This window comes from Anopheles coluzzii, chromosome 3 (genome assembly GCF_943734685.1).
Source record: "Anopheles coluzzii chromosome 3, AcolN3, whole genome shotgun sequence".
NCBI classification, from domain to species: Eukaryota; Metazoa; Arthropoda; class Insecta; order Diptera; family Culicidae; genus Anopheles; species Anopheles coluzzii.
The window spans coordinates 65,493,053-65,513,867 of NC_064671.1; the positions used below are offsets into that span (position 1 = coordinate 65,493,053).

The window sequence follows — 20,815 nt, forward strand, 5'->3', positions numbered from 1 at the left end:
GTGCGGAAATTGTTGGAAGCAGAAACTGGACCAATTTTTTTCCTCTTTCTCCTCTTTACGCGCGTTACAAACATTACGCAAAGGGTTTTGCCCTTTTCGCCGCAGCTGCTCTTGACCTTTTGGCACCCCGTTTCTTCTCGTTATTCCGAGAAGAGAATTTCAGATGAAGATGGCATAATGATTTCGTTTGACCATTGCATTCCTGGTGAGCTGTTCGGTGCCCTTTCGACGCATAACAGAAATACAAAAATTAAAGGTCAAAACGTGCCATGTCTTTGAAGATGAAGGCTTGTTATATTCAGTTCGGATGACAATTTGAGCCAACATCAAATCATTTACGACTAATTTGGATGAAACTGTTGGCTTAATGGTTATTTCGCATTTTCAACGGTATGGCGTTTAACCATTATTGAATAGTATGTTACAAATGGATCCGTGGTAAAGAGTGCAGTCTTTAACAAGACGGGTTGTGTTTCTATTCTCATTTGAAGCGAATATGCCCATTGTTTAATTAATTTGAACGCAACTTGTTTAAATCAATGAATTACTTTTATTAATCGATATAAAAATTATTCCTCCTTCATCAAAATACGATTGTGTCATCGATACCTAAGCTACACGAATCGTATATCTCATTAAAATCATTCATTAAAATCCGTCCAATTTTAATCAAACCTGTCATACAACCGGGCAAAACGATTCCTGCTGATAAATCTGTCAATTACGACTAAATTCCGATTGCAATCCATTTCCTTCCTCGTCTACAGTATTTCATCTAAAACTAGGCACAAATCCTACAGGTCCGTGGGATACATTGCTTCCAAAGAATTTGAATTGTACCCTACCCCGGAACCAGCAAAACCCCCTGGTTTGCTGATGAATCACTATTCATTAAAATGAGCTGACTGTTCCGGATCGTGTTGTCATAAACCAGTAAAGGGCATTGGATTTTCCTCCCGCATTGGAGTACAATCAACGGTTTCAGGGAGGGGAGGGGTTTGTTCCGGCAAAAGGCAAAAGGAAAATCACGAACAAAACCGAAAGACGACACAATTCCTGTCCTGATGATCAATCCAAATATCCCAATATCGATAGCATAGCACAGCGGGCTCCTCCGTAGACGTCCGAGTGTTCACATACAGCAAAATAGCAGCCTGTGTTTCGGATTCACCGGACAAAGATTTAGAGTCAAACAATTAATTACTTTAATTAAGTTACTGTGGTCTACTACTGGGACCACAAACGCACTCACACAATCTAGGGAGGTCAGCTCCTTTCTTTACCTGCAATTAAGGCGAACAAATGTGATAAAAAAAACATTATCGTTAGCTTCGGTTGCTTCACGTTGGGAAGAAACCATGGAGACAATCCTTCGCAGGGAGGGACGTAAACTCCTTGAGACGCATGTATATTCATTCCTCGAATTGATTAGATGAATGTATAGGGCGCATTAAAAGCCTTCCATAATACGCTACGCCCGTTGACCCACGTCCGATGTCCTAAATTATTCATGTATTCTTCGTACATCTTCTGCAGGCCTTAAAGTAGACAGACCGGAGCACGGTTTGTCACACAGGATCACAAAAAAAAAGCGGAAAGACAAAAAGCAAACACACAAAAACTATAGCCGGCCAGTATACACAAGTTTGCGTAGCAAAAAAAAGGGTAAGTTTCTAGAGCATCTCAATATCTTAGGGAAGCAAAAAGGACATTCTCAAATCGGTTGCTTGCGCAGAATGGAAGGAAAGCGCAAAGTATACACACAATCACACTAACGTTTATTCTCGAACTGCCGCTTTTGACAAATCTTGATAGCATGGAAATGAAGATGCGCATAAATGAAATTTGACTCTTAATTAAAAATGGACCCATTCCTCCGTCCCTCTCTCAAACCAATGGCTTTCAACATCGGGAGAAACCTTTTCTTCTAAGCTGGAGAAGATAGTGGAGTGATAGCGAAGCTGAGCGGTGATACGAAACGAAGAAAAGTCAATTTATTCATTCATTCTACGAGAACGTTCGCCACGGTGAAGGGGTCTTTGTTTTTGTTGTTTTGTTAAGAAAATATGTATAAAATGATCTATTTGCTTGTCGACAAACGACAAGACAAATCTGAGCTAAGTCGTTCCACTTAATGAGGAAATGGATTTTATGTTATCCATAACTATGCCCCAGGAATGGCTTGGTTGAGAACATCCATACGATTTTCATCAATAAATAATATTCGTAATAATATTTAAAAACATTTGAAAAACACAACCTTCGGAAAATAAGCTTCCACCTATGAACATTTATTTATTTTCATCAACATACATCCCTATGAACTCAATACCAGGGAGTACTTCGTAACGCTCGTTAAATGGAGATGACCGATCTCTTCCCTATCAAGCTACATCCTGCGCGGACAATCGGGACAGAAAGCATACGTTTGTATCCACCACGTCCAGCAATGGCGATGGAACGTATGGCCACACAGCACCTCCATTCGCTGAGTTTCGGCAATATTTTGCCGACATATGGAGCATTCATTGTTTCTGAAACAAGCGGTTGAACGATTTCTAGAGCAATGGAGATTCAAATACATTTGCACAAACTCACCTAACGTCCTTGTTAGGCATAATGCCGTTGTCTCTAATGTTCACCTCAAGCAACACTGGGACGTACTTGAAACAAGGCCAGAGGTGGAAACAAGAATACTTTCTCTCTCCTGGAATGCACTTTTTAAATGAGCACACTGATCAAGAATACTTGCACTATTTATTCGCTTGATTTCTGCACCCAAAAGGCTAAAATACAGTGTGTGAATGTGTTTTTGAACATGTCATGGGAAAGTTTTGGTGATTATATTGTGCTTGCGTTATGTGATTTGATGTAATCTTGCATTACCATACATATTCGATGCCCACAGCAACACAACAATGCCATTATACTTATGCTATTTCCAACATTCGCCACCGTTATCACTTTTTATCCACTCTTCGTTTGAATTGTACCATTGCGAAAAAATAACAGCTTTAACATGTTGAATGTCACGTCACCCACAAAGTTGAAGTCACTTCTTGCACCGGAAAAAAAAAACAAATGACTAATAGTGATCAAACGGCATGGTATTTCGGAATGACTGGACCTAGGCTCAAAAATTTGGACTAAGATTAGGTTAGTGTCGATTCGGTCGGATCGATCCTAGTTTCGAGAAGACTATGCACAGCGAATTCAACAATGGATTTGAAATATTTAAGATAAATTTAAAATATTTTATAGTTTACTGATACTGTTTAATTTATCCTTGCAAATATCATCAATATATTTTGATTAAAATGTAGTTTGATTAAAATTTCCTGGAGAAAATCAATCCCAATCAATTAACCTACCCATTTCGTTCCTTTTGCAAATGGGCCTATTTCCATTCTATTCCTACAGTTCCATAAAGTTTCATCATTATCCCAACACTAGTTCCAATCACGTAGTCTTGACTGAGCACTTCATTTGTTTCCAGCGAAAACAAAAAAAAAAACGCTCATCGCCTATCAGATCGTATCGCGGACCTCCTGGAAAAGGACTGCCCTTTTTTCCACTCATCTTCCAGTACTTCCAATGTGTCATAAACTTCCCACCGGATCGGCGCACCACACCGTGACAACCCAACTATCAGTCATCAATCGATGGGCATCCAGATAGCGTGCATCAAAACCACGAAAAGCATGTACCGACACGATCATCGATTGTAAACACAACGCACGACCGGGGCCCCCCGATAATAAACATCTTCCAATGTCCAATGCATCGACAACTGCGAACGCCACTGCTGCGGCACGGTACATTTGTATCCATTTCGATTCGTTGCTGACAGAAGTTGCTTTTAATTACGACTACCCCGGACGCCCCAGCATCACGCCAAGCATGGGATGGGACACGATTGTTCGCTCAGGCACGACTGTGAAACAAGATCCAAGGGCTTTAGGTGAATGATTTCGGGCTTTTGACTTTGTACAACCGTTTCCTAGCGTTCTGCGCCAGGCTGATGCCGGTGCCTAGGAATGCAGTTGCAATTCTTCACCTCGTGGTAGGATGCTGCCGACGGAGATGATGATCTCATCATTTTGGGCTTGAGGTTTGAGTTAAAAGTCACCATACCAGTTGGCGCTAGCACTTGCAATCAGCCATTCAGGCGAAATTGCATTGTCGGCAAGGAACTTCATTACAGCGTGCGGTGAATGTCGGTGCCGGGGCCAGCCCAACGTATTCGTGGGATGGGCCTGGGCGATGGGTTCGGCAAAGCGAACAATGCACGTTCGTTGGCTGGTTGAAGGTATCAATCAATTAAGCGCAACCTCAGGGTTGAGAGGGCGCTCATGTAATGATTTTATTGTATCAAAACTTTTAACAATGGTCTAATTACGGTACGGAGTCATCATTAAAAGCACTCATTTAAATAATTATCTTGTGATGAAGGGTATCTATGGATGAAGCCGACTTTGCATGAAAATTTCAACTTTGTTGGACGCGGAAACAAATTTTCAGATTTTGAGATTTTTAAAACCAATTTTAAAAGGGTTTCGATAAATGTAAAAGGATATAATAAATCCTACAACTATAATAATATATTATTACCAACAGAATCGCGAAATCCTCCTGCATCCACAAGTAAACCAATCAAGACCCCTTCTAAAACTCATTCCCCGCCAATCAACGACATCAGAGACTCCACGTTCCAGAATGCGACTCCAGCAATAACCGCACCTCGTGTCAATCGATTTAGGCCATAAAGAAAACGATCCGTTCCGTTCCGTGTGTCCCACCGTCCACACCATAAACCGCACAAACCCACATTTGCCTTTGCGGCTGTGCGCCAAAAGGTAATTGGCCGTAAAAATGGTCCCATTCGCGCCGGTTCTCTTCCGTCATGAAGTTCGCTTTTCGTGTCAACAACAACGCCACGGCCAAGATATCTTGTCATCAACCAGGTGGATAAGAGGACGCGTTATTCGGGTCATACGGCTGCCGATCGGAAACGATCACTTTCTCCTGTACATTCAATCGTTGTAAAACCGTTCCAAAACTACGTCAGTAAGGCCAAATTCTGGGAGGCGGAAATTTTGAAGGTGCCTTTAAAAAACAAGCTATAACATCAGTTATTAGGCCTGTTTTCATTTGCATACTGGTTTTTTGTTGTGCGTGTTTTCGATGCTCTGATAAACCTCTTTTCTGCCGGGCATCTTATTATGTTGTGCGCTGCGCCTTCTCTCTCTTCATCCACCGCTGACAGGGAGCGCATCATACCTTTAAATCTCCTTCTCTCTCTCTCTCTCTCTCTCTCTCTCTCTCTCTCTCTCTCTCTCTCTCTCTCTCTTCTCAACACAAACACACGCAGAAACATGGTGCTGATGGAACACACGAATCTTGCCGCTCAAGAAGTACCATCACCATTTCGCGCTTTCGCAGATCACCTCAGTAGCATTTCGGCTGGCGGGTTCGTCGCCACGGCGGTTCTGCACGATCGGGCACAGCAATCGGCACGCGGAAACGCTCTACTCGTGGAGAGGCAAACACACGCGTCACAACAAAACAGCAACAGCACCGTTTTGCACTGCGACGGGATCGGAAGTTTATACCGGTTGGAAGCAAGTAACGGGCACAAAACCTGAATTCTGGAGCGATGCGTGTGACGCGTGTGGTTCACCGCTTCGAGCGGGAAATAGTGTCGTTGCACTGATAATTTGTATGGGAAAAAACACGCGTACGCACCAGAAAAATCAAACTACTTTGACAAACACCCCTTCCAGTGTGCCAGTGTGTGACAATGTGTGGTGTAATTGGGTACTTCACGAGCTTCGAGTGGAACGTAATTGTCGTACGGTTTTACTTTGGTGAGCGGTGGAAATTAGCTTGAATTATTGATCGGTGATTGCCGGACCGATCGGACGGCAGGTGCGCAACCTTCGAGTGAGATCAGACCGTGAACTTGGAACGTTGATGGAATGATGAGGCTCTCGTCATTTCTGGTCGCATGTGTTTGTGTGCGCTAATATTGTGTGGACTGGCTGTAGTGGCGTGAAGACCTTCAACTCAATGCATATGCCTGACATCCTAGGAGAAGTGTGAAGATTTTGGAAGATTTATCGGGGGCACGAGTGAAGATGGTCAAGTTTAACTAATCAATCAAGCAAACCGGATCTGTAAAAACGCAAGAGGTTGAGGTCCATGAGTAGTTTTAGATATGCCACAGAAGATGTTTATGATAAATTAAAACACTAACGAATAGAAAAACCAATGATCAATGCATGTGTTTTGTTAACCTTAATGGAAAGACTAATTCCATTCGTACTCATATTAAGGTCAATAAAAAACCCTAACGTAGAGGAGCATCTAAGACATATAATCAAGAATTAATGGTTTCAATCAAAAACTTCCTCAAGCTTGGTTGTGATGGTGAACAAATTGAGAGTTTGGCTCCTGTTCCTGTTGCAAATTATACATTTTAATTGACTTGAAATATCTTTAATAGTTTTTTATTCTAGGCAATTGTAAAAAATACAACGGTACTTTGAATTTATGGTGATAACTTATGATAGGTCCATAACATTCCGACAAATTGAAAGAATAGATCGTTAAAAACAACAAATTTAATTACAAAGTTTTGTATATTGGAAGACCTAAATAGTTTTTACGTCCTCAAAATAGACCATTAGAATACTTAACATTTAATCCACATTATAATACTTACTCACATTAGAATACTTAGCATTTAATATGGAAATCAAATTATCCGCAAAAAGGATAGATGCAACACTTCGAAAGCCAGAAGTTCTGTCCATTATCTGAGTTTTCTGTTATTCAAGTTTCATACAAAAGATATCTCAAAACGTTTTTGAAATACCTTCCTACTGCTTGCAATATGCATGCAGATGTTGTAACGCTCTTACGCCTTTCTGCGTTGTATGCCTCGCTAATACTTAACCCAAACATACCAAATTGCCTCTACGACACATCTCTAAGAAGCCGTTATTTACAATCTCCAAAGTGTGTGTCGTACTTTCACCTCACAAAACGAAATTTTTCAGAAATGTTTCGTAATTTTATGCCATGTCACCAAACAACTTTCAAATCAAATGCCTATTCAATTACACGCCACAGAGGCCTTAACCGCACATTCATAATTATGTCGGTTTGTTTACATGCACACTTATCGCGACGCCGTAGAGCGTTGGCTGCATCGCAACCAGCGAGCATGTGACCCGGAGAGCACTCGGTGGGTAATTAATGAGCTTCCTTATCTTGCGACACAACTCATTCCGCCTGCTAATTTGCATCAATTAACACCCGTTCGAGCCCTTTTTAACCGTTCACGACCCCAGCCCCTCTCGCTCGAGGGCTCGGGTTGAATCTTCAGCCTGATTACAGTAATTCAAGAACAGAAAAACCTTAGCTACCGCTTAGCATGCCGCTTCCTAATTGAACTCCGATAGAATTTCACTCACCCGCACCAGTGACCTTGAAGACGATGTGGAAAAAGCTCCGAAACTTGTGACACGCATTTGCTACATCTGTGCCAAGAAAAACATCATTACAGTTCCGATTCCACATCTCCCCGTACTGGTAATGACTTCCATTACTCACCGAAACTAAATCAACTCCAACAGCTCCACCACCACCAGCTGGGAGAATCCTGGGAGATTCCGCCCACGGGAGAAGCCAGGGCGACTATCCCGGCTGGCGGGAAATGTCTGACATTGACATATCGTTAAGCTGCGAGTACGTCGGCTCGCGCAAATCAAGGTCAACGGAGGCCCTTTTCCCTACTCCCCGGGGGGTCACGGCACGGCACGGAACTTCTTGCGGTTTCGTTTCCGTCCTCAATTCCATCCAAAGTGGAGTGGAGGGAAATCTTCCCCTGTGTGACAGGAATGCCGCAACTTACCCGCAAAATCGATAAAAGTAACACAAAAATGTCGTTTGTTCCATTCCGCTTCTAAAGTAGAAAAGAGAGTGTGCACGTGGGAAACCGTTTTCTTGAGCCGAAAACTTCCCAGAAGCTTTCGAAAGCAACGGTGATGGCGTATTTTCGGCAGCCTCATTTGCATCTCGAACTCGACGCCCCCACCGTGTGGCTTTTCGGTCGAAGTGGAACATAAGTTCTGGCACATAATGGTGGCCTTTGGGTGGGTATGGTTGCCGCCACGCTACCGGTAGTAATTGTCAACGGAACCAGCAATTAGGCATACCTTAGCAAAATGGGAACAAATGGGAGGGCTGTATTCGTGAGCTTGTGGTGTCAGTGTCTGTGTTATAGGATGGGATCGTTTTACACCTTTTGCTATTGCTCACATAGTATTCTCACATGTTACACTACTTTAGTTTTACGCGTGGGGCGTTGTTTGCTCTTGAAAAGCTTTGCCAAATTTGCTTGTTCGCCAAAGCCATTTCATGCTTTGGTGGAAGAAGCGTATTATACACGCCGCTAGGAATAATGCATGAACGGTGAATTAGCAGTCTGGCACTAATTTTCTCCTTTCAAAACCAATGTCATTCTTCCCACTACAGCTTCTACACTCTAATTTTAACACAAAGCTCTCAATCGCGTACCCATCATATGGAGCGTTCTCACGCCTTCGGGAGGTGAATACAACAATACGTGTGCCCGAATGAAAGCGTGCAGCATCTGCTCAACCACCTGAAGAGCATTAAAAAAGCCTCGATTGCACGTACAAAAAAAAGAACAACTCGAGTAACGTGTAAGACAAGCAACTACCACTGCTCACAGCGGAGCATTGAGCACTAACGTTGATGAGTTTACGATTTCGAAAGCCCAATGGTGCCGAAACCTTTTGCATTGTCCGCTGGCGTAACGACGATGCACATCGGAGTGTTTGTCTGTGTGGCAAAATGAGCTAATCGACCATGGAAAGGTAACACAAAAAAACGGCCAAGTCTTGATTGCTTTTTGCAAGCGCGGACAGCACGTTTGACATTTGACGATTCATTTGTTGTGTGTGTGTATGTGGAAAATCAATAAAGCTTCTCCAACGTCGTGATGACCGTATTTCCATCCCTTCTGATGGAAGCCTGTCAGGCGGACGTTATTGTTCATAAATCAGATTGAACGGCGGGAATAAGCTTTAGTACATGCACCAAGATTGCATGGTACAGGAAGTTAAAAAGTGCTTAACACAATGCCCAGCATGGGCGTTTTAGACGGGTTTTAAATTACAAAGATATAGAAGTACCTTGACCATGGTTGAACTCTATCCGGATAAGCTCAAATGTGTCAGGGATTATTATTCTCCCCGTCCTAATACTTCCTTCCACGCTTAACTATTGCCCTGGAAGGCAGCCTTAGTTCAAAATTGTCGCACTTTTGAATAGCACTATGGGTATAGTCAAGGTCATGTGACTTAAACATAAATAATACCATAGGTTTAGAACCACCATAATAGAAAGAATGCCATAATACCATGGGTTTTGTATGAAAAGTATTTATTTATAATTTTAATACTGTGAAGTAAATAACGATTGTAAGAATGCATTACTAACTCCATGTATCTATTCATTTTGTCATAAACATTGACTTGATGTGGTATTACCTAGAGTTATGCACGTTTCTAAAGATGGAAACTACGGCTTGATAAACTCATCATTAATATTAAACATCAATTAAAGCATAGCAAAATAGCAAAAAAAAACCCCTACCAGACTCATTTGAATACCCACTCACACATAAGAAAGCCGGCAAACCGCTGCTGCCTGCCGCCGACCAAACACCTCTCTCAGAGAGTCATTACAAAAAAAGTCTCCCTTCCTCTGTGCAACCTCACACACCAAATATTGACCGTCCCTACATTGCGGCACCCCGAAACACACTCTAACGCGCTCTAACTTTTTTGCCGCTCCGAATTCAGCGTGTCCCGTTTTGTCGTGCTGGTGTCGACGAGCAAGAGTGCGTAACCGTGCGTTAGAGTTGCGGGCGTCCCCCCGAAACAATGGGCAGCTGTGGTACGCCTGAGTGAGATGGTGCGGCGAGATGCTCACAGTACAGGAGCAGTTGGTTTAAATACATAAATAAACCTACGTCTACGTCACCCAGCACACAGCTGATGTCAGATGGACGGAAGTCAGGCGAAATTCGACTTTAAAACTGTTTGTGATGCGGGATCGATCGTTAGCTTGCTGGTTTTTTTTCTCTCTCTCCCCACTTGCTATTTACACAGTGGACCAATGCGGCGTGTGGGTTAAAATGAGGGTATAAAGAGTTTGCTCTTCTTTTTTTGTTGAGAAGAAACGATCAGGCGTTTGCTTTGTTCTTCATATTAGGATCAAAAACTGAAGATACAATGATCTGCTTTTACATTTTTTTTTCAACTTTTCCTTTAAGTCTAACTGGGATGATCTAATTCCGTTCGGTTTAAATTACTGATGCAATGGTTAAACGCATTGGTAGATTTGTAAGTGTTGTATATGATAAGGGTGAGCAAATTGTTATAAAATCTTGAGCATGAAACCAAAATAAGGTCATAATAATAAAATAAAATTACCTATAATGTCATAGGTCGGTGAGTATTTCTAATACAATTAGTATTAGTAATACAAAGTAATGTCTTTAAGAATCATTATACAAGCTTGTATTACATGGCATGAAAAGCATCAAATGATTTGGAAAATAGTCTTAATTAATCAAAAATACATATCAACACGAATCATAAATAAACGCTTCACTAACACTTGCTACATATTCTACAACGTATAGTTTTACATACTAAAACTCACATACGAAATGGCATCATAAATAGTCGCTGTATACAAAGCAGAGCTTATCTTACCTCATTTTATCTAATATTTTCATTGCGCTAACATTTTTTACCATCCATCGTCATGCAGCGAGCACATAGTGCGTTCGGTGCCAGAGTTCTGCTTGCTTTCCAGCCAACGCACCGAAACCATCGTGCCCCGTGCGTTGGTGGTGGTGGTGGTGGTCCAAGAGCGCGTAGTGTAGTATCAAATTAGTCACCCTCGAGACCACGGTCGCTGCAGCCGCACACGTACGCCACACAATCGCACAATTGCAACAGTGCTTCTTATCAGTGCAACCGCAAACCTGTCCGTCCACAGTCCACAGTCCGTCAGTCTGTTCGCGACGGCTCGCGAAGTGAGTGGTGTGTGTGTTTACTTTCTAACGCCTCAAAACTGGTCACCCAACACCAGCGTACGCCGCGTGTATTGTGTGGCAGAAAAAAGGGCATCCCTCTCCACCGCTCAACCGTATGCGGCGTCAGCTGCACTCAACCAGAGAGAGATAGAGAGAGAGTGAGAGTGAGAGCGAACCGGTTAGCCCTTGAAGCGCGTGTAGTGAGCAACTCGGTAGTGAACGATTATAAGCACGGCGAGTCTCACTCGTCCCGGCTCACGTTCATCGGCATTCACCGTGATGTTTTAGCGCGCGGCGGATCGATTTCGCCGTTCAGTTCACTCGACAGCATCGGCTCGGTGGCAAGCAAAAGTGGACCGGGACCGGTCACATTGCCGCTGATAAACTTCGTCTCCCGTCTTGCAATCTATCTCGAGTGTGGTGGGTGTATGTGACTGTGTGACTGTGTGTGCACACGTGTGTTTGCCTCTCTCTGTACCTCGTGCCGTGGCGTAAAAGCGTGAAAATTTGATAAACAAATAACAAGCCAGCATTAGAAAACACGAGACGACGCGAAACAATATTCGCCACTGTTTGCGTCCTCGAAACGCGCGTTAAGTGTCCCGTTCTGTGCGTGCGCGTGTGTGTATTTCCGTTGCCCAGTATCCCACCCAGTTCCAGTCGTGCCTTCCGTTCCACCCGAAAACCCACCGCCCCAAAACAGCCAACATGCGAAACAATTACCATCGCCTTAGCCTACTGGTGGCCCTCTGCTCGTGTTACAGTAAGTGCAACAAACCTCAGAAGACGCACGCGTTAACGCGTCTTCCCGCCACCGTTATTATGCTCGCCGACCAAAAACAAGTAACGAGCAGAAGAAACCAGTTCAACCGGCCATCCTCCCCTCCGGAATGCCATTTGTTGCTATTGTTCCGTTCCTCTTTTATGCTGTGCAACTTGAGATGTTTTCTGCGGAGCGACTGACAAGAAAGAAAAACAAAAACTGCAAACTCGAACCATGCATATGTGTACGACCTTCAGAACCTGCCCAAACCAAAAAACAGCTTCCTAGCAGACAGAGACGAAACCGAGTTGTCTTGTTTTTCACCCGAATACCGAGATGCCTATACATAATGTTCGTGCGGTGGTATTTTAAACTAAGCATACCACACCACACTTTCGCGTTCATTCACTTTGCGGATCCGCAGGCTGCCGAGATTTTGCTTTCTATCTGCCGAGTGTGGAGTTCTAATTTTACACCCAACGGGTGACAGTTCCACGAACGCCACTGATTAACGTGCATTCCGGGGATGTCGTCATTTTTCATCTGCGCCTCTTCATTGAGGGGGAGTAGCTTGAACAAGATAAGAAACCAAACACTCTTACATGCACAAGGACGTACAGCAACACTGTGCAACTGTTCTTATCGTATTTGACCCTCAGGTGTACTGCTGTAACGAAGTGAATCATTTCGCATGAAACTGCAATCGAGAATGTTTACTTACATTAGGGGTACTCTTGTTTTACTTGGTATTTATTCCATAGTTTCACTCAGAATGTATCAACACTCTTTTGAATGCCATGAAGAAGTAAAACAAATGACGGCAAATTCATTTCGTTGATGATGCTAGATCGATATCTTTTTATGCTCTATTTGACGGCTTGTAAAGTATCATACATAATCGATATCGAACTGCACCGCCCGCCTACTAAGTAGCAATGCTGACTGATACTTGTAAGTCTCAGAAGCCTGTATGGTCCGGAATGACCGCATAGATCGAAGCATAACAGCATTTTTGTTGGGTATTTAGTTAAGAAAATTACTAATTGATTTCCTTTTTTGTAGTCAGTACTTCATAAATAATTTCTAATTGAATATGTGCTGCATTAATTCTGAATGTTTTCTGTTTCGAGGAACTGTATTCATATATAATGACATTCATATTTTAATGTTGCAAACTGTGTTGGCTATATTAAGGTAGTAAACTCTCTCAAGTAATCGTTATATCTTTGGCAGCGCCTGAACCAACTAGTGGCTGATTAAAACTAGCTATTTACACGGTGTTGTCCGGAGCTTACTGATGGTCCTACGGTACAGTCCACGTTTTTACACGCCAAGGATCCTGGGTTCAAGTCTATCGTTCCAGTTTGTTAGCATTTTGTGTTTGCTGGTAATAAGGACAAAGCAACTAACCATGGCCGCCTCATCCCCACAGTTTACTGGAATTTATCGCACAATACAAGAGAAGAAACGAGAATACAACAAAAAAGATGAACATGTATTTTTATACCATTAATAAAAACAATCAAAACTAATTCCCCCCTTTTAGATTACCGTTTGGACCATTTTGTTACATTGGGTATTTCCATTTGGCCTTTTCCATTGATTCCGCCAGCATATCATTCCACCACCATGCAATTATCATATTAAAGTAATGAAGATGCGTTCGCTGCTGATACGCTCCTGCCAATAGAAGGTTACAGAATAAAGCAGCGTGCGCGCGCGCGCGACAAACATTTGTCATGTTGGCAAACGCCCACTTAGTACCTCACCGAAGGGAAGCACGTCGTCTTTCTTTTTGCGCTGTTCACCAAACGAACCAACACATTCCGCAATAGGTCCCGCAGTTACTGGTCCAGCTGTACAAGCAAACGCTTCTTGCATATAACAAGGAAGTCGCCTTCAACTGCAAGCCCGCAGGCTGGCGCTGGGTGCTAAAGGCGCAGTTCAGTTTTATGATTCATCACCATACCTTCCTCCAAAAACCGCGCGTGCTATCTTGCGCCGCTTATCAGCACGGGCTAAGCGCGATCGGCATACATAAATACGCGTCTTAGCTATTTGCGTTCAATTTCACAATCCATGCACGGCACACCCGGGTTGTTGTGGAAGATTGGTCCGAAGAAGACAAATACATTCAAACCATTCTTCTAGCGCGCCGTCGGTTAAGTCACGACCTGCGGGTGCATACGTCAATTTCGGTGGCAGTCGAGAATCGATTTGCCAAATTTAGCATCCCAGCCGGCGACCACTTTTTTCGAGTGTGAATGTGGCACACCACACCAGCACCGCCACTGGCGGTTGCAGGACTTTAACACATTCACTTTCAATCGGTAAGCCGTGCTCTGAATGTCTTTGGTAAGATGTTTGCCGTAGTTTAACAATGCCCGGGTGGGCAATAAATCATTTAATTTTGCACCATGCGTTCATTAGAAACATGTGGATATGCGAATGCGAACGAGAAGAGAGGTTCTCGTCTATCCTTCACAACGAATTAAGCACACCGAGTAGAAACATCTGGCATGATGTACGCAGGCGTCCCAGATTGATGGAGATAAATTCAAATGGTTTATCGTAAAAATGTGACGTACACTTGAGTGCAAAGTTGATTGAGTCTTTTTCATTTTATGTGTATGCTAACTTTACCCATAGACAGACAAAAGACCCTAAAATGATTGATACATATATTTGTGGTGGAATTTACGACTCTTCAGAACCACCCCAGTAGCATGTAAATGTTTTTATCCTACCCATCGATCTATACTGCTGCCGCTTACCATTCCAAAAGTTTAAGTGTGAATATGATCGTAGAACGAGCGTGTTAATGTCTCTGTTCTACTATGCTACCTACGCGCTTGTTAACGGGACCCTGCACTGGATGGTGAAATCAATAAAACTGCCAAATTTTTACCACGCCCGAAAACAGGCCAGACACACTGTGGAATGTGTTTACCATCGTGAAGGTGGAGAGTTTTCCACCGAAACCTCGGGCAGGAATAAATAAACAAATCCCGCTTGTAAGCAAGTTCAATTTGCTTGCACATTTTGGCTCCCTCCTGAGCGGTGTGAGTCTGGTTTCAATGGTTTCTGGAAAACAAATCTTTGCTTTTTATGGTCAGATTTGAAGTGATGCTGCTGGAGCAAAACCGTTTTGTGGCTTGATGTTGAGGGTGTGATTAGCTGTCAAAGTATCTTCTTCTGGGAATGTTTTGCCCATCTTTGAGCAGTATAAAGTCAAAAAATAACAAAAAGGGGAAAAATGTACCATTTCTTCATTTCAAGTATTTAAAATTACATTGCAGCGGGTTTCAGAGGATGTGTAAGAAGGATAAGGAAAATATTTAATTATAGCAACTGGTTATGTTAAAGAAAGATTAAAATTTTATGGCCTTGTAAATACTTCATACAAAACCTAACGTCAAAAGCAATTACAAAATTACCAAAATTCAATTTGCAATTGTTAATTAGACATAGAAAGTACAAACTCCGTTGTTACGTACTTCAATGCTTTATGTGGCTAAATTATGCATTCAATCCATGTAATTGTTATGACAGATTATGACATCACGTCAGAAGAAGCCCCGAAGGTCTGATGTGGGAGTTAATACCCGGTTGATGAATGTTTTATAATCGCAAGATCGAAATGTCAGTTTTCTCACTTCAATGATCCAAGAAGGAAGTATCAAATGCGCTGTCAAACCCTGTTTGAAATCATAAAACCTTAATAATTAATCACAAACATAGATTGAGTAAACTTGATGAACTTCATGATATCTTAGATTAATTAATGTCATTTATTATTGATTTAATGTGATTAAAAGAAAGCTCTTATTATTATTATTATTAACATTTACAAGTCGGAAACAAGAATCATTCAAACAATTCAACCATAAATAGGTAGAAGGTTACCAGTTGGTACGAGCAATTTACACATTCCTGTCACGCGCGACCTGTACACTTAGTCATAATCCAAACCAATCCGCTATTTGCATTTCCTAAAGGCCTACGTTTTGTGCCAGCCATCGATGTGTGCATCGATCTTCCCCTCTAACCTTTGCTGAGCTGAGCTCGCTGGCTGAATTCCAGATTTGGAAGACTTGGGTGCGGAGCGACATTCGATCCAGATAACCGACGGGTGGCAAGCGAGTTAACGCGCCCATACCAGCCCGTTGAGATCATCCCGCGGCCGTAGAGTGGTGTAACGCCCGGCCACAGCCACTTGAAGGAAATGGGAACACCTCCAAGGGCCTCCCGTCTAGCGTCTGGCGACCTTCGACGTGGCCCCGAATTAATTATTACAACAATAGGGCACTCGGGTGGGCATTAAACCAGACCCACTCAGCGAACCCTTGACGCGTCTGTCCTCATGAGGGACGTGAAAAATCAATATTGACTCAATTACCCTCAGTTTCTTGACGCTTTTATCTTCGTTAGGCTTATATCTTTCTCCTTCGTTCCCTTTCCACAGGTCTGCTAGCGCCAGTGCGGTCACAGCAAATCGAAACCATCCCATCGTCACCCTCGTACCACACGCTGTACGAACGCAACCTGGACCTGCTGTGCCGGGCCGACAAACCGATCGACCAGTGCAACGTTCGGCTACCCGGACCGTTCACCGATACGTTAGACGTCACCGCAAACGTCCTACCGGGCGGCGTCAAGCGCATTGGGGACTTTTCGCGCGGCGAATGTGGCGTCCGGCTGGCCACGTTCACGAACGAACGGATCGGCAAGTTCGTCTGCATCGTCACGATCGATGGCCAGCAGTTTGAGTCGGCGATCGAGCTGCGGAAGCGTGTACCGCCCCGCCCAACCGAGCTGAAGATCGCCAAAGCGACTGCCCTCATCGATGGGGGCTTGCGGGCGAACCAGCTGCTGAAGGCGCGCTGCATCTCCCGTAACGGGCTGCCCGTCGCCAACCTGACCTGGCTGCTGGACGGCAAACCGATCGATGAGAGCGCGCTGAAACCGGCCCAAATTACTGCCGAGGAGCAGCAGGATGGCACCAGCTTGGAGACGATCCAGCAGGAGGTGCATCTGTACGTGACGCCGGCCGAGAACGGCCAGACGCTCGAGTGTGTTACGAATCATCCCGCGTTCAAACCCGAACTGCGTAACTCGTTCCTGCTGAACATAAAGTGTAAGTGAGCGTGGGGTGGGAGATTCGGTCGGTGGGGGTTCAGTGAGTCATTCGGAGTCTTTGATTGGGGTAGGCGGATTGGAGCCGGCTTCAGCGATGGCATGTTGGGAAACACCGGGTTTTCTTTGGGGCATTGAAATTGGTCATCGTTCGACTACTTCAAACTGATTGGATGACCATCAAATTTATTAATCAACATTTTCAGGTATGCCCGGCATTTGGTTCTTGTGATCTAAAGCGGAGCAAAATCCGTACCCTGTGACCTGTTTCAATGTTTATCTTGGTTCATTTGAAGTTTTTGAAAAGCTCTTTTATCAGCACGATCGAAGGATATGAGGTTGAGCAAGATTCTTCCCGAAGTCATCCGCTGCTGCTGGAGTTTGGACAAAACATTTTCCTTCTTCATTTCGTTTATGATCCTTGCTTTGTTGTTGTTCGGTCAAGTCCTCCAGAATCTCCTCTCGAGCACTTCAACGAATTTCGGGGCAATAAAGTTGGCAACTGGACCCTCAATAACTGGGATGCAAAAGGAGCAAAAGGAGGACAGGATTTTACGATGCCCCCATCGAAAGGCCGGGTACCATAAACATCATGGAGCGAAATTCCAACGAAACTGCTTAACAATGTCCGTTTGTGGAGCCACAATCAACGAGAGCTTCGAGAGTAGTGGTTTTTACTTAAACAAGTCCAGAGCTTTCTCTTTCTTACCGAGATGGAAAGATATGTAAATTTGGGACCAAATTATTATTGGACGACTGTTGCATAGCCTTTTTTGTTATCTTTCAGTACAAAAAAAGTGTTATCTTATGGCCTCATCATATTGTTCCATAAAATATGCTGGAACTAAGAAATGATTCTACTAAAACCGACGCCACGTGGCTCGTGAATCATTCCGCTCAGTGCATTGTGTTGCAATAATAATTGCAAAATATTTGAAACTCCCTCCATTGTGTTGCGCACAGTAATTGCTGATTGGAAATTATTTACAGAACATTGCTACAACATTGCGTTTCAATGCAAAGCATTGACTAGGCTGCCAGTGCCGTATGAAATATTCATTCGCCCGCACCCAAACGGCGACAGTTTAGCACAGTAATGAGATATCGGACGTGCTTGCATCGCAAACCGGCAGAACCCGATCGAAGACCCTTGTCAAAGTTTACATGCGCTCCCTAATGAACAACGAGCCGTTTTGTGTGGCCTGATTATTGCAACACAAGCAACACAACATGTCGTTTGATCTTGCCGCAAGCGGGCAACCCAAGAACATGCTGCCGTTCCGGAGAAACCCATAGCGGCTGCAGCACAGTGCTTACCAACGACAGTATCTGTTTGACTCCACCACTCCAAATCGAACGTAGTGTTGTTCCGTTGAATTATGTTTCATTTTAACCCCCTTTCCACGTTCCACAGTTCCACCGGAAGAGATACCGCACATCCACATCGACGAGCTGCCGGCAAGCGGAAGCGCTACGATCAACATTACGATCCACGCCAACCCCAAACCCTTTACCCGGTGGACGGTGAACGGCCGGCACATCAAGGAGGGCGAATCGGCCGACATCTACCAGGCGTACATTCCCCGCCCGATTTCGGTAAGACACACGACCGGGCAGTCGGATTGGACGATGCCCTGAAATCTGCATTACCTGCATTAATTTTGCTGCATCCCTGCTGTTTTGCAGGCCAAGGGCGAGTACAGGGTGCTGCTGAAAAACAACGACTGCTCGATGGAGCGCCCGTCGCTGTTTACGCTCGAAGCGACCAACGCGCTCGGCACGCAGACGTACGTCATCAAGGCGGTGCGGGTGGACGCGAACGAGGTGGAACCGGGCCGGAACGATGACTACTACACCGATGACAGCAACGGATCCACCTTCTGGCTGATAAGCGTCTGGACCTTCTTCTGCTCTGTGATAGCTACACGTCTGTTGTGAATCCAATCCAATAGCCTCTTCCCCTTTTCCCTAGTAGAGTAGTGAACCCAGTAGGGCCCAGTTGCGTTCGTTACGAGGTCAGGTTTGGGACGGGCTGTGCGTGCGTGCTTGAGAATATTTCCACCAATGTACACTGCATCTCTCTGTAAGCGGGCTTGGTGACCTAGAGGATGGTGGTGGTGGAGCAGTAGGATATTAACTGGGTGCATGGTTGGTGTACGGTTGCAAAGCAAAGATACTCTTTGTTCGGAAATATTCTCAACGGACACAGCTTGGACCCGATAACAGATCTGTTCGCTCGGGAACGTACTTGTCGATATTGTTGTAAAATATGCACACATATAAAACAAAACCCTCCGCGTTCCGATAGTTCCTGCTGCAAAGTATTCGTGAAGCCTGAATGGCTTCACCACAAAATCGCAACTCTTCCTCTAAACCAAAATTATTTACCAATTTTCTGTATGCTTCTTAAACAAACAAACAAAAAAAAACACTAGAATAAGGCACAAGTGGGCTGAGAAAAGCGGCAAGCCAAAAAACAATCAATGAACAGTATGATAAACTTCAACAAGTGTGTGAATTGTGTGTTAAAAGTGTCCGTAGCAAAAGGAAGGAAAAAAGCATTCCTAATTTGTCGTGATGGTCTAATGGACGTGAAAGCACATTGAAACAGTACCGACAGAGCAATGCATTTCAAGTACGGCTTGCTGTGAGCAATGCGTCTAGAATGTGTTAAATATTATTTATTTCACTACTCTCTCTCTCTCTCTAAAAATGAGACTAACCTGCTCCCCCGCCAATGCTGCAATGAAGCTAACCAGAAGAGGATAAATGCAAACAAAATTCAAGGATAAATGGAACCCAATATCGAATGTCGATTTAGTGGCAGCAGTAACAGCAACAGGTGCAAGATGAATGCTGCATCCGCCTGAAAAGCAGTATTTAAAAATAAAAACCACATGCGTTGGTGAATTTAACATGTGATGTGTTGGACATTGAACAGTAAGATGCATCGTATTTCAATAAAAAAGCGATAAGATAACATTAATAATCTGTTTTTGATGGTTTAAATGAGAAAACAAATAATGTTGTTTTGAATTTCAGTGACACGTGTACTGCAAGTTGCATACCTAACAGGCGCAGAGAGAATAAATGTAGGACCAGCAACAGTTTTTCAATTCAGACGTGTCAAAGCAAATATAATAAATGCAAATGAGGATTCTACCGATGCTGATTTACGAGTTGATCATAAATTCAGAAAGAGCATAGGTTTTTTGTCTCATTTTAGTTTTTTAAAGGTTCATTTTATTTCCATTGTTATCACCCCTTATCGTTATCACCCCTTGAACGACTATATAGTATTTGGGTTACGAATAAGCCTTACTTCTCTCTATTTTGTTGTTGTAGAATGTTAAGATTATTTTGTTCTTAAATATTTAAAACTTAACTCTCAATAATTGTTAATCAATACTAAATTAAAATTTCGCATGAAATAAGAATGTCCCTTCGCGGTCTATCTTAGCGTCTGAAGCTCAATTCACAATACAGAAAGATACGTTGTTTTATATCAATTTTTTTTAATTTTTTGTCTCGTTGATATCGATATTATTTACATAAATTATATTACATTTTACACAAAGTAATCAAAAATATATCCTATCGATATTTTGAGTTCTAATTTCAAAACCAAATTTAAGCTCAGACTATCTTCTTCTTTGGCACAACAACCGCTGTCGGTCAAGGCCTGCCTGTACCCACTAATGAAGTGAGCGTGACTTTCAGTGACTTATTGTTACCATAGCAGGATAGTCAGTCCTGCGTATGGGGGCACGGTCTAT

The 20,815-nt window shown here is 43.4% G+C and overlaps 2 protein-coding genes and 1 long non-coding RNA gene across 3 annotated transcripts in view; 2 read left to right on the plus strand and 1 right to left on the minus strand.

Annotated features, from left to right (window-relative positions):
• The window catches only part of LOC120960171 (uncharacterized), a 284,474-nt gene that overhangs the window by 73,501 nt on the left and 190,158 nt on the right, over positions 1-20,815 (minus strand). The window lies entirely within an intron of this gene.
• Positions 4,439-20,028, plus strand: LOC125907418 (uncharacterized). Its single transcript, XR_007452626.1, has 2 exons — positions 4,439-5,614; positions 19,475-20,028. It is a non-coding gene; the product is annotated as an uncharacterized LOC125907418 (long non-coding RNA).
• LOC120960178 (fasciclin-3) lies at positions 10,861-20,028 on the plus strand. The gene is made up of 4 exons (XM_040384193.2): positions 10,861-11,903; positions 16,369-17,040; positions 18,454-18,635; positions 18,726-20,028. The coding sequence occupies exons 1-4, from the start codon at positions 11,849-11,851 to the stop codon at positions 18,975-18,977; spliced, it is 1,161 nt and encodes a 386-aa protein (XP_040240127.2). The 5' UTR covers positions 10,861-11,848; the 3' UTR covers positions 18,978-20,028.